This window comes from Triticum urartu, chromosome 4A (genome assembly GCF_056163025.1).
Source record: "Triticum urartu cultivar PI428250 chromosome 4A, HENAU_Tu73, whole genome shotgun sequence".
In the NCBI taxonomy this organism is placed as follows: domain Eukaryota; kingdom Viridiplantae; phylum Streptophyta; class Magnoliopsida; order Poales; family Poaceae; genus Triticum; species Triticum urartu.
This window is the reverse complement of record NC_141876.1, coordinates 533425515-533439897: the sequence shown is the minus strand read 5'-3', so window position 1 is coordinate 533439897 and position 14383 is coordinate 533425515. Positions and strand designations below refer to the sequence as shown.

General features: G+C 43.4%; 1 protein-coding gene across 1 annotated transcript; it reads right to left on the bottom strand.

The window, feature by feature from the left end:
* Positions 1 to 8502: 8502 nt before the first annotated feature.
* Positions 8503 to 14060, bottom strand: LOC125552550 (casein kinase II subunit alpha-2). The gene is made up of 10 exons (XM_048716150.2): positions 13612 to 14060; positions 12592 to 12721; positions 11863 to 12057; positions 10256 to 10413; positions 9723 to 9813; positions 9534 to 9599; positions 9300 to 9382; positions 9127 to 9190; positions 8980 to 9048; positions 8503 to 8829 (listed from the first exon to the last, which is right to left on the bottom strand). The coding sequence occupies exons 1-10, from the start codon at positions 13695 to 13697 to the stop codon at positions 8773 to 8775; spliced, it is 999 nt and encodes a 332-aa protein (XP_048572107.1). The 5' UTR covers positions 13698 to 14060; the 3' UTR covers positions 8503 to 8772.
* Positions 14061 to 14383: the final 323 nt, after the last annotated feature.

Here is a 14383-nt window from a genome sequence, read left to right as displayed (position 1 = left end):
ACCGACCTAGGAGTCATACCCAATGCGTCGGGGCCGATCAAACTCTTCTGTGACAACACTGGAGCTATTGCACTTGCCAAGGAGCCCAGGTTTCACAAGAAGACCAGGCACATCAAGCGTCACTTCAACTCCATTCGTGAAAATGTTCAAGATGGAGACATAGATATTTGTAAAGTACATACGGACCTGAATGTAGCAGATCCGTTGACTAAACCTCTCCCTAGAGCAAAACATGATCAACACCAGAATTCCATGGGTGTTCGATTCATCACAATGTAACTAGATTATTGACTCTAGTGCAAGTGGGAGACTGTTGGAAATATGCCCTAGAGGCAATAATAAAAGGATTATTATTATATTTCCTTGTTCATGATAATTGTCTTTTATTCATGCTATAATTGTGTTATCCGGAAATCATAATACATGTGTGAATACATAGACACCAACATGTCCCTAGTAAGCCTCTAGTTGTCTAGCTCGTTGATCAACAGATAGTCATGGTTTCCTGACTATGGACATTGGATGTCATTGATAACGAGATCACATCATTAGGAGAATGATGTGATGGACAAGACCCAATCCTAAACATAGCACAAGATCGTATAGTTCGTTTGCTAGAGTTTTTCCAATGTCAAGTATCTTTCCTTAGACCATGAGATCGCGTAACTCCCGGATACCGTAGGAGTGCTTTGGGTGTACCAAACGTCACAACGTAACTGGGTGACTATAAAGGTATACTACGGGTATCTCCGAAAGTGTTTGTTGGGTTGACACGGATCAAGACTGGGATTTGTCACTCCGTATAACGGAGAGGTATCTCTGGGCCCACTCGGTAATGCATCATCATAATGAGCTCAAAGTGACCAAGTGTCTGGTCACGGGATCATGCATTACGGTACGAGTAAAGTGACTTGCCGGTAACGAGATTGAACGAGGTATTAGGATACCGACGATCGAATCTCGGGCAAGTAACGTACCGATTGACAAAGGGAATTGTATACGGGGTTGCTTGAATCCTCGACATCGTGGTTCATCCGATGAGATCATCGAGGAGCATGTGGGAGCCAACCTGGGTATCCAGATCCCGCTTTTGGTTATTGACCGGAGAGCCATCTCGGTCATGTCTACATGTCTCCCGAACCCGTAGGGTCTACACACTTAAGGTTCGGTGACGCTAGGGTTGTAGAGATATGAATATGCAGTAACCCGAAAGTTGTTCGGAGTCCCGGATGAGATCCTGGACGTCACGAGGAGTTCCGGAATGGTCCGGAGGTGAAGAATTATATATAGGAAGTGCAGTTTCGGCCATCAGGAGAGTTTCGGGGGTCACCGGTATTGTACCGAGACCACCGGAAGGGTCCCGGGGGTCCACCGGGTGGGGCCACCCATCCCGGAGGGCCCCATGGTCTAAGTGGGGAGGGGAACCAGCCCATAGTGGGCTGGTGCGCCCCCCTTGGCCCACCCCATGCGCCTAGGGTTGGGAACCCTAGGGTGGGGGGGGCGCCCCACCTGGCTTGGGGGGCACTCCACCCCTTGGCCGCCCCCCCTAGGAGATCCCATCTCCTAGGGCCGGCGCACCCCTAGGGGGCCTATATAAAAGGGGGGGAGGGAGGGGGCAGCCGCACCCTTGAGTCTTGGCGCCTCCCTCTCCCCTGCTACACCTCTCCCTCTCGCAGTAGAACGGCGAAGCCCTGCTGCGGTGACCCCTGCATCCACCACCACGCCGTCGTGCTGCTGGATCTTCATCAACCTTTCCTTCCCCTTGCTGGATCAAGAAGGAGGAGACGTCACGCTGACCGTACGTGTGTTGAACGCGGAGGTGCCGTCCGTTCGGCGCTAGGATCTCCGGTGATTTGGATCACGTCGAGTACGACTTCCTCATCTCCGTTCTTTGAACGCTTCCGCGCGTGATCTACAAAGGTATGTAGATGCAATCCGATCACTTGTTGCTAGATGAACTCATAGATGGATCTTGGTGAAACCATAGGAAAATTTTTGTTTTCTGCAACGTTCCCCAACACGTATCGTTCGTTGAGAGATCAAACCATTGCATCCTTGCATCATCTCTCTTTGTTCTTGTTTGTTTCTTCTCCTTGTGAGATTTGGATCTCATGGTCTTCTTCTTAACAAGCTCGATTTCATCGAAAACCGATTTCATTTGCTTCTTCTATGTTGTTTTTGGTGTTGGAGGTTTTACTGGTCTTATCCGATGAAGGGTTCTCATCATTTTCTTATGGGCCTTTTCTAATTTGCCTTTTCTTGATATTTCTATCAAGATTGTGTTAGCCCTTGTCGCTAGCTTTCCAACAAACTTGATTTCGTCGAATTCGGAACTCGTATGCGAAAGTTGTGGCTGTTTTGATATTGCCTGTTTTACATAAAGAGGTTGTACCGCCCCATAGAGAGGTTGTACTGGTTAACCGGTACAACCGGTGTTTGGAGCGGTTGTACCGCTCCAGAATTGGTCCGGAGGTTGTACCGGTCATGTACCGCTCTACCACCGGACTGGTCTTTGTTGTGGTGCGGTTGTTGGGCGGTTGTGGGCCGGTTGTACCGCTTATTGCATGTTACCGGTTGTACCGGTGCTCATAGCGGTTGTACCGCTCCTATGTTTTTCTGCACATAACGGGCAGATTCATGGGGACCTATTTAAGAGTGTCTTCTTCCCCAATGGTTCCCCATCTCTTGAGCTCGTTTTTGCCCCCATTATTGACCTTCTTTGAGCTTACTAACTCTCAATCCCCCCATGGATTCTTGCTAGTTTTTGAGGGAAAAGAGAGAGGAGATATAGATCCACATTTCCACCAATCACTTTCTCCTCTTTGTGAGGGGAACCCCTTGGATCTAGATGTTGGAGTCCTTGGTGTTCTCCTTCTTGTTCTTCCTCTCATTTTCCTCCCTGGCATTAGTTGCTTTGGTGGGATTTGGGAGAGAAGGACTTGGGCACTCTGTGTGCCCTTGCCATTGCATTTGTGCATCGGTTTGAGTTCTCCACGGTGATACGTGGAAGTTACAAGTTGGGAAGCTTATTACTCTTGGGTGCTTGGTACCCTTGAGCTTGTTCCTCTTGGGTGCTTGGGCGCCCTAGACGGTTGGTGGTGTTCGGAGCTCAATCATTATGGTGTAAAGCTCCGGGCAAGCGTCGGGGTCTCCACTTAGGCTGTGGAGATCGTCCCGAGCAATTTGACGGGTACCAGTGACCGCCCCCAAAGGTTGCCAAAGTGTACGGGTTCGGTGACCGCCCCCAAGGGTTGCCATTTGTACGGGTTCGGTGACCGCCCTCAAGGGTCCCTTAGTGGAATCACGACATCTTGCATTGTGCGAGGGCGTGAGGAGATTACGGTGGCCCTAGTGGCTTCTTGGGGAGCATTGTGCCTCCACACCGCTCCAAACGGAGATTAGCATCTGCAAGGGTGTGAACTTCGGGATACATCATCGTCTCCATGTGCCTCGGTTATCTCTTACCCGAGCCCTTTACTTATGCACTTTACTTTGTGATAGCCATATTGTTCTTTGTCATATATCTTGCTATCACATAGTTGCTTATCTTGCTTAGCATAAGTTGTTGGTGCACATAGGTGAGCCTAGTTGTTTTAGGTTTTGTGTTTGGCAAATTAACCGCTAGGTTTATTCCGCATTTGTTCAAGTCTAAACCGTAATTATTTTAAAGCGCCTATTCACCCCCCTTTAGGCGACATCCTCGATCTTTCAGGCGTAAGTCGACAGAGAGTCGAAGCCTATTCAGCGGGAAAAAGCGAGAGGCACGCAATTCGGACTGGAGCCCAGTGGTCTGATGGAAGCGTGAAACTCGTCATCGGTCGGTGATGATCGGCGGTACTCTGCAGCAGGGGTTGAGTGGTGTGGGTTCACGACCCTTGAGACTCGACCGGGACAGCGAAGGCTCGACGCGGTAATAGCGGCGAGGCGTCCGGTACGCACGGGGCATGGAGACGGGCCAGGGCTCTGGTGGTCATACATGTGGTGAGAAAACTTTGAATTTGACTCGGGATGACTAAAAGCAACGGTGAAATTCCTTCAAGTTTCAGACAGGCGGTCAAGAAAGGAGCGGTGATGTTGAGTTCAGGTAACTCTTATGTGTGACACCCAATATGTGAGTTGTTCATTTTCACGTAGGTCAGTGATTAGTGTGTGATGCGTTGAACGAAGCTCTGGAAGTTGGGAGCATACACTAGAGTAAAGAGGAACTTAATTTTGCTCGAGTGTTGACTGTGGTCAAAAAAAGAAGGGACTACAAGTTATAGGTGGAGTCATATGGAGTCTTTGGAGTAGCAGCGGTGCTCATAGGATAAGCTCAAGTCCAATGTACATGAAAGTTTGACGCATTGACAAATTTAGGGTGGTGGAGAATATTCGTAAAGGTGGAGTTTGCTAGAGTTGTGTCGAATATTGTGTACAAGTTAGGTTACAGTTGGACTCTGAGTTGTATTGTGTTTAGATAGGATATGGAGTCGTGTCCTAATAGGACACTTGTATCCTAGGCCTCTCATATATAGCGGGGCTAGACACACAATGTAACCTATGAGAACATAATAGCACCGGAACGCAGGCGAAGCCGGCAGCATGTGTTGGTGTCCAGGATGACCGGGTGCGGTATTGTAGCGGTGTCATGGGGAGGAGCGCCCATAGTCAAACCCCGGGGATGTAGCCATATCGGTAAACCTTGTTAACAAATTTAAGTGTTGTGCTCGTGTGATTGCTTGGTCCTCAGATAATCGACGATATGCCTTGGATTTATTCTAACAAAAACTAAAAAACCGAGAAAAACCAGTGAAAATCTAGCTCGTTTTGCCTCAACCTCAAGTAGGTGGCGCCCTAGTGCTATGGCAGGAACTTGACGCTAGCTCGCTAGCTAGCACCGCACGTAACTATCGAGCAGACCAGGGACCGAATCCCTTGTGAGGTCCCTTTTTATTTGCTTATTTACCATTTTAGTGTTCGCGAGTGGGCCGGCCTAGTTGCCTGCGCAAGTCACTATTTCCTTTAGTGAGAGCAAATTCCATCTCGCTTAAGACGAGATATAGCTCCCGCGGGAGAGGGGAGGAGATTGCGGTGAAGTCTAAACTGTGGGGTTGGACCGTTGGAGGGCGACGCTCCTATTAGAGCCCAAGGGAACAAGAAAAGGAATGACAATATTGGCCCATACATATCACCCATGAACTAGTGGCAGCTCCCTTTTTTTCGCTTGTTACCATTTTTGTGTTCGTGAGTGGGCCGACCCAGTTGCCTGCAGGAGTCGTTATTTCCTTTAGCGAGAGCAAATTCCATCTCGCTTAAGGCGAGATATAGGTCCCGCGGGAGAGGGGAGGGGGTGACGGCGAAGTCCGAACTTTGGGGTTGGATCGTTGGAGGGCGACGCTCTTGTTAGAGCCCAAAGGAACTAGAAAAGGAATGGTAATATCGGCCCATACATATCACCCATCAACTAGCGGTAGCTCTCTTTTTATTCATTTATTACATTTTAGTGTTAGTGAGTGGGCCGACCCAGTTGCATGCGTGAGTTGCTATTTCCTTCAGCGAGAGCAGATTTCATCTTGTTTAAGGTGCGATATAGCTCCCGCGAGAGAGGGGAGGGGATGGCGGCGAAGTATGAACTGCGGGTTGGACCGTTGGAGGGCGACGCTCATGCTAGGGCCCAATGGAACTAGAAAAGGAACTGCAATATGCCCCATATCACCGATCAAGTAGCGGTTTCGAGGCCTGCGTCCAGGGCAGCAATTTGCCTCTCCTCAAGCGCTTTCTTAATTGGCTGGTCCAGCGCCGACAAGCGCTTGCTTCATTTCCCTTATTCTTTTTTTACTAGGTATGTGCTCGTGCATTGTCACGGGAGCTAAATCTTATAATGCACAATAAAAGCATAGTATATAGGGACAAATCTTGTTGTTTTCAAAAATGATTCTTTTTTTATTAGGTATGTGCCCGTGCGTTGTCACGGGAGCCAAATCTTATAATGCACAATAAAAGCATAGTATACGGGAGCAAATCTTGTTGTTTTCAAAAATGATTTCTATAATAAAAATCGACGAGGAGGCTCGTTGTTTCCGGGAAAATACTGCCAAATTCTTGAATTGGTAGAAATGTGGAATACTACATCAATAGAACTAAATTGTATTAGAGGGGAAATAAATAATGGCCTAGTAACATTCTCATTCTAATGAGATGCATACTAATTACGCAAAATTGGATTCTAAAAGAAAAATAGCACACTCCAACGTCAACTAATAGGAACTACTAAAATCCGTGTCGCATTGTACGTCCATTATACCGATGTGACTTACAATACTTTGTGTTTAGCTACTGATATGATGCACAATTCTCGATGCAAATGAATCATAAAGATTAACTTCCCTCTTCAATTAAACAGGGCCCAATTTCGTCCTCTCTGACGATTGTGCAGATGGTAGGTTCCGTCATTCCATAGCATTTGATGTGGTGATTGTTCTTTCCGGCGAACTTAGTGGACGATAATGCTTTGACAGTAGACAAGATGCAAGAGGATCTGCATTTATAATTGATTAGAATTTTTGAAGAGAGAAAACATATTAGAATTGGCTAACTTGGTGCAACTAAATAGCAATTCACATCCCAATGCCCACTGGGCAATGACTACCACGTAGCAGCACTGTCCTGAAGAGTGCCATTGGTTGGTACATCTGCTGCTTAGCGAAGGCTAGAGCTTGTCCATCCTTTGTGTTCTTGGTCTTGGCGCAGAGGAAGTTGGAGATGTGGCTGGACAGATGGACCGCACGGATGCTGCGAAGAACGAGCAACAGCCTCATGCAGACCAAGGCTAGCCAGCAACACGTTGACGATGACCCAGTCTAGAAGCAAAGATTGAGCGGATGCATTTACGTCATGGCATGCATACACGGGGAGAGAAGAATCCGATCAAATGAAAGAAACAACACTTACAAGCAGAGATTCGCCATGCCGTCCAGGCATGCGGTCGAGGCGTGTGACGGCGACATCGGCTACATCGGTGGCGGCATCCAGGCTGTGTCGTTCCGGCACGTAAGGCTTCGTTTCTGCAGCATCAGAGGTAGCGGGTCAATGGCAACGTTTTGCGACGTGATTTTCGTGTAAGTGATATCTGACATGATTTTAAGGCAAGGTGTGACGCCCATTGACACATGTAATTATGGTGATTGCGATTCTTTAAGGGAAGGTGTGACTCCCATTGGCGCATGTAATTATGGTGATTGCGATTTTTAAGGGAAGGTTAAACTCCCATTGGCGCATGTAATTATGGTGATTTCGATTTTTAAGGAAAAGTGTGACGCGTGTGCCCCATTGGGTCATGTAATTATGATGATTGAATCGAATCGTCACTTGTCAATCAGGGAAAAAAGGTGGGGTGGATGGACAAAGGTGGGCAGAACGCGTTCCATCTAGTAGGAAAAGGAACCTTAGATTCTTTTTAGATATTAGAGATTACTTTCATTTAAATTTACGAAATTGCTTAGAACAACTTAAATGAAAACTATATATAAACTAAAAGAGTTCATCACACGTTTAATGAAAAATGTTCATGCAGTGTTAAAAATATGTTTGCGTAACTTCAACAAATATTGATAGCATTCAGATAAAATGACGGTGACATTTAAAAAATGTTCACGCATTTTCAGAATATGTTTGTGCCATTTAAAATGTTTACTCAATACAAAAATTGTTCGCATAACTTTTAAGAAGTGTTTTTCATATTCAAAATTCACGTGTTTCAAAAAATATTCATGACAATTTATTATTATGCAATATTAAAAAATGTACGCGCCATTTACAAAATGTTCACACATTCCAGAAAAAATTATGTGACATTTAAAATGCGTATACAATATATAAAAATCATACCATTCAAAAAAAACTTTGTAACCTATAAAACATTGTTCAAGCATTTCAAAAAAATATGTTTGTGATTTTTTTAAATGTTTGGTCCCATTCAAAAAAAATATTCAACGTGTATTGAAAATGTTTAACATTTGGTCAAAGAAAATGTTGCAAACATGTTTTTGTAAAAATGTTAATCATTTATTTGAAAAGTGTTCAATGTATATAAAAGAATGTTACATGTATATATGAAAAATATACAACATGTATTGAAAAACTTGACATGTATTTGAATAAAGAAAAAAACAAAGTAGACTGATAAAGAAACACACAAAAAAAGAAGAAAAATAGTGAATAAAAAAGGAAAAGCAAAAGAAAGAAATTATAGAAACACAGAAAAACAAAAAACGATAAAAACCACCACAGAATTTTTTTGTTTTTTTTAATTAAGCACATATTTTTTACATTGCATAATATTTCTAAAAATGTCACAAACATTTTTTGAAACACATATAAGTTTTTATTTGGTACAAACATTTTCTTAAAAGTTGTGTGATCATTTTTTTGAAACGTCACAAACATTTTTTTAACAGAGTCCCTCAAATTAAGCCCAGAATCCTAATGAAAACATAATATCAAGAACCTTTTTTTGAGGGGTAATATCAAGAACTTTTAGTTGCATAAAAACTAATCATCAAGTCATGACAACGCGTAGCCTGTCTGTTTTGTAGACTCGCGGTTTAAACTTCCAAGTAATAAAGAAAATAAAGAAAATTTCAGGAGCCAATCAGAGATTCATGACAGCATCCCAACCATCAGGTCAAGTAATCAACTTCTGCATCAATTCGATGCTAGATGGATCTAATTCCACGACTGTTCAACAGAAGCAGCTTTCGCGTCTCAATTCTCTTGGCTCTCTTGGGCTCTTGGCTACGTTCTCCCCCTGCTGTTTTCTGCTGCCCTCACCTGATGAAAGTACTCATGCGCCTGCGGTGGGATCAAAAGGAACGTGTCATACATTGTCCAAGGATAATACTTGTGGACACACCATCGTATAAGCTGACTCCAGGTTAACAAGTTGGTTAGCACACTATTTGCATCTCAAATTATTATGAACGGATAGGTGCAGAAACAAACCATGGCTTCTTCGGCTGTAAGCCTATCTTGATGGTCAAAGCGAAGAAGTTTATCAAGAAAGTCGATGGCCTGCATAGGGTATCGCAGCAATTAGACAGGGCATTGAGAAATGACAGATGGACGGGGAAAACAGGGGAAATATATAACCTCTTCGGACACGAGATGCCTATTTTCAGCATTCACAAACTTAGACCAAGGTTTCCTGTTATGCCTGTGTTAAGCAATAGCGTGCATGTAAATCAAGAAAACGGTTGTTTTCTGATGCAAAATTTGTTATAGTTACACCATATGAATAAGATGTTTAGAGTAGTGGGAGTTACCTCCCAATCAGTGCCTCTAGCTGAGGATCAAGCACAATTCTGTATTTTACCAAATAAGCATTAAGTTCATCTGTACCTAGAACCTGCTCACAAGTAAAAAACAAACTTGTTACTGGCTACGATACCTTCAACCGAAAAAGGAAAGATGATGTTCACATATGCATTATGCTCAGGCATAGCATGCATGCACACGGCTCTGTGAGCAAATACAAGACAATTGTGACAATGGCAAACCTTGGCTATTTTGAAAAGCTGGTCGTGGTTGTCGTGACCATAGAAGAATGGTTCCTTGCGGAATATCTGCATGCAGAACAACAAATAAATCATAATTGACGTCTAATTATTCAATCATTAGTAGTTCACAGAAGCAAGGTCTTTGTGAATTTCATTGTAATGTTTACAGATCACAGGAAGGAAACACACCATTCCAGCAAACATACAGCCAAGGCTCCACATATCCAAAGAGTAGTCATACCCTTGGAAATCAACAAGCAATTCAGGCCCCTTAAAATACCTGAATAAAGAAAAAACTCCAGTCAAAATATCTACAAGCTCAGACATAAGAGTTTATACATCCATCTGACTCTGATGAAGTTCGCTAACCTTACTACTCAAATATGTATAACTCTAGTCCATCAAAACAGCAAATTTTGACATGATGATTTTGCTAGATCAGAAGGGGATTCAAAATTTGGAAACAAACAGCAACTCTGCCAAATTAAGTAGCACAGATCTCCTGAAAACAAGGGAATGACGGATGGCAGAATGATTTGTTGTGTAAGGTATATATTTCTTACAAAACATGCACAATGAGCATTCTTGAATAGAAACTAGAACCTGATACAGGGAACTAATGATCAAACCAAGAGATGCCTATATATAATTACATATGAAACTTGGATACCGCATTGCTAAAAATGACCAGAGATACAAAGTGTTATATTTTATCAACTTGCCTCGAAGCAACACGAACATTGTACTCCTTCTCAGGAAAGTAAAACTCAGCAAGTCCCCAATCAATCAAGCGAAGCTTGCGAAGCTCGTGGTCAATCATAACATTGTGAGGCTTGACATCACGATGCATAATTCCTTGGGAATGACAGTAATCCAATGCCTGAAATGTGAGCAGGCTGGCAATCAGTAAAACAACAAGAAAATGATGGAGATTAATTTACTAGGTAAGAAATACAACCCATTAAAATGTCCTATAAGATTGAAAATCCTAGGGGTACAAGTCCAGAACATGTAATGTGAGCAACTAACCAAAAAAATAGCACAGTGGGTGATCCTATATTTACAAGTTACAACAAACTAAAATACTTAGTTTCATTTACAGAGACAAAGTGAAAATGAGCCAGTTATCTTACTGTACTCCAACAAGAAGCAAACAAAGTTTGTTAACTTATCAAATGAAAACTAAATTGGCATAAGCATATTGAAAAAAGTCACTATGAAATTATCGCTAACACAATTCACTGGTTTGGCTATCTACTACCACTGCGACAAGTCTTTTTGCCAAGGAACTGGAGACATATTTGCACTTATTTTAATTAAAGATGTAGCTGAAAATTGTAGTGCCCTTATAAGCTAGTTTTCTCTAGGAAAAAATAACAGAATTTGTAAGACACCTGGCACGTCATATCCAACAAAAAACAGAACGGCGATCAACAATTTGAGAGAGTATACATGCCAGACAAGAACTCCGCCTATGTCTTCTAGGCATAGCCGGTCCCAAGCCCGGGTAAAGGAGGAGGGTTGTGATAGGCTTAACGTAAAAACTAGCCAGTCCCATGGGTATGAAACCCATTTGAGTGAGAGTAGTACTAGGATGGGTGACCTCCTGGGAAGTCCTCGTGAAAGGGTTTCATATCTAAGGGTTGTGATAGGCTTGGTGAGCCAACGTAAAAACTAGCCAGTCCTTTGGGTATGAGACCCATTTGGGCGAGAGTAGTACTATGATGGGTGACCTCCTGGGAAGTCCTCGTGAAAGGGTTTCATATCTAGCCTACCCCAACTTGTTTGGGACAAAAGGCTTAGTAAGTAAGTAAGTAAGTATACATGCCAGACAAGCCATGCAGGAAATAAGTTTTACTGTTGTGCTCAGCCTCACATTCAAAGTACTAGACATTCAGTATTACGGCCTTAGACATACCATGCTAGAGACACTACATTATACTTCTACAGTTTCTGCACATATTTATTGTAGCCAAATCCTCAACCCTATCCTCCATGTTTCTAACCAATATACGAGGACCAAACCAGATAATTCACCATCAGCAATTGATGTTGACCACATGTAACAATCGATAAGCACCACCCATGGGTCAGCCTCACAAGGAACATATGCATGGAAAACAACTGAAACTCTCATAATAAAATCACAAGACGTGCAACTACAAAATCATTGCAGTAAAATGCATTACAGGAAAGATTTAGCTCAAAGCAGTGTTAGACTGTTAGATGTGTACAACCACATAAATATATCACAACTTTATTATCTGCTAGATGTGATACAGATTCAACACTTCATCCAATGATGATTAAATAAAATAACAAGGTGTACCTTAAGAAGTTCATAAATATAGAACCGGATATCATAGTCTGTAAATGTTGGATAGAGGACTTTGAAATCTGTGCTGTTTACATATTCAAATACCAAACTTGGAGTTTTTGATTGCTGGTCTCTGACGACATTAAGAAGCTTAATAATATTTGGACCACCACAAAGGTTCTGGAGAATCTTTATTTCCCTCTTTATCTGCATAGAAAAAAATCACATATTTGGATAGCACAAAGGACGCGATGGGCAGGTAAATAGAGTTTAATGCAGCAGAAGGTGCATAGCCAACAAATGAGCAAGAGTGACATCACGCACTTCAAGAAACAGGCAAAACTTGTCAGCTGAAAAGGGCATGAAGACTAAATAACAGAGCTGATGCTAAACTGATCTCTAACGGTCACAAAATTAGAAGGTTTCGAACTGGTTAGTTGCATCATATGGTGCAAGTGTTTAGTCACAAGATGTGAGTTATGGATTGAAATGGATGAAGAGGCATAAGATCCCTTGACCAGCTCGTTAATTGTACGGTTGTACCTATCAGCTGCAAGCTGAAAATTGTAGAAATGGCATTAAACACGATCAGGGTGAAACTTTTCAGTAGACTAGCCGAGGAAACCATAGTTAGAGAAGTACGAAATGCAGAGTATGTAACCATCGAATTACGCCATGTATTGATGTTCTCAGGCTCTCAGCTGTAATATAATAGCAGACCTTCAAAGTAAACAAGGATACCTTCTTTTTCTTAACAGGCTTGAGGATTTTAATGACGCATCGCTCATCGTTTGTTACATTAATCCCTTCAAAGACTTCACTGTATTTCCCTCTGCCAACTTTCCGCACGACCTCATAATCATCCTGCTCACTGAATGGGGAAGAACCATCAGTTGATCAAACTAAGTACATAGTTACAAGAAACAAGATATTTATTCCATACAAAATATATTTACTGTTTTTCACTCCGAAATTCACCAACTAAAATGGTGACAACACATGTCAAAATTTTGAAACAGTAAGCAAAAGTGGATTCACTACTGTGATAGCAATTGAGGGTCATATGACAATGGTTTAAACGTTCATAGAATTTGTCTAATTGAGCATTTTGGTTGGTGCAACTCCATTCTGTTTTGCTAAGAACAACCTTCCTACAGAGATATTAAATGGCCTCCATCAATGCTATTTTGCAGGTGTTTTAGTCTTCTGGTATAGAGTTCTCTGGATGCTCTACTCGAGGCATAATTCTAACAAGCACAACAGCTCAAACAACAAGTATAGTAAGAAGACCTGAAATAGCAAAACACTCATCAGTAGTACACTAGTACTCCCTCTGTAAAGAAATAAAAGAGCGTTTAGATGACTACATCAGTGATCTATACGCTCTTATATATTTCTTTACAGACGGAGTATTCAATAACAGCTTCAATCGAACCTCAGACAGACACCTAAAAAAATGATCACAGCCTGATGACCAAAGGTTTTCAAATCCTACAAACCAGAGTTCACTCCTATGGCTCCTCATTGTATAATACACCGATCAATCAAGCAATAGAACAACCCACCCAGTCCGTTCCAACCTCTGCAACTGAACATAAATCATAATACACCTTCGAACACAACATGTACCGATATATCCCCCAGCAGTAACACATTGTTGTTCTGTGAATTTTAGATGCGATCCTCCCGCATAATCACTCTACTCTAGATCATAGCACAGAGAAACACAGGGGCAGAGTGAGGCGCTGGTTTTATTTTTACCCCCATTGAACGGAGAGGGCCTCGTAGTCCCAGTAGTCCCTGGGCCGGCGCACGTTCACGTCTGCGTAGACGCGGGCCGTCGACATGGCCGCCGCGACGACGGCCGACCCCACCGAGCGGGCGCGGGGGAAGGAGCCCGCGTTCGCCGCCGCCCCCGCCGCAGCCGCCGCGAGGGCCGCGACGGTACCTGTGGCGAGGGAGCCGACGGTGGCGAGGAGGGAGGGGAGTATGGTGGCGGTGGTGGTGGGCTCGGGATTTTTGTTTCTTCTCTGTGCGGCGTGGGTGGGTTTGGGGCTAGGTCGTGTCGTTTGTACGGGGACGGGCCTATAACACGGCGTGCGGGGGCGTCGCCGGCGGCTTGCCGCTGGTGGAGGGGTGCGTCGCGCCGGCCAAACCGGTTAACCTGTGTTTGATCGGTGACTGTGAGACGATGTTGAATCTGGATCAGAAAAATACGGCCACGGAGAAACCGGAGCAAAAATAGGTTGGAAAAATAATTGCCTTTTTAAGTTTTTTTTGAGATAATGTCAGGGATCTACTTTGACACTTGAAAATCTTCGTCGGTGAAGACCAAGCAAAACCGTTTTATTAAAAGCCCGGTCTGGTGACAAGCCTGAAAGACCGGTCTGGACACATGCATTTTGGTCTAAAAAATCAATAATTAAGCTAAAAAGCTTGGTCCGGATGACTGAAAACAGAAGCCCGGTTATCTTTTCGGATGTAAAACAAAACATGAGCTTGGCCCAGAGACAAGCCAGACTCGACACCACTC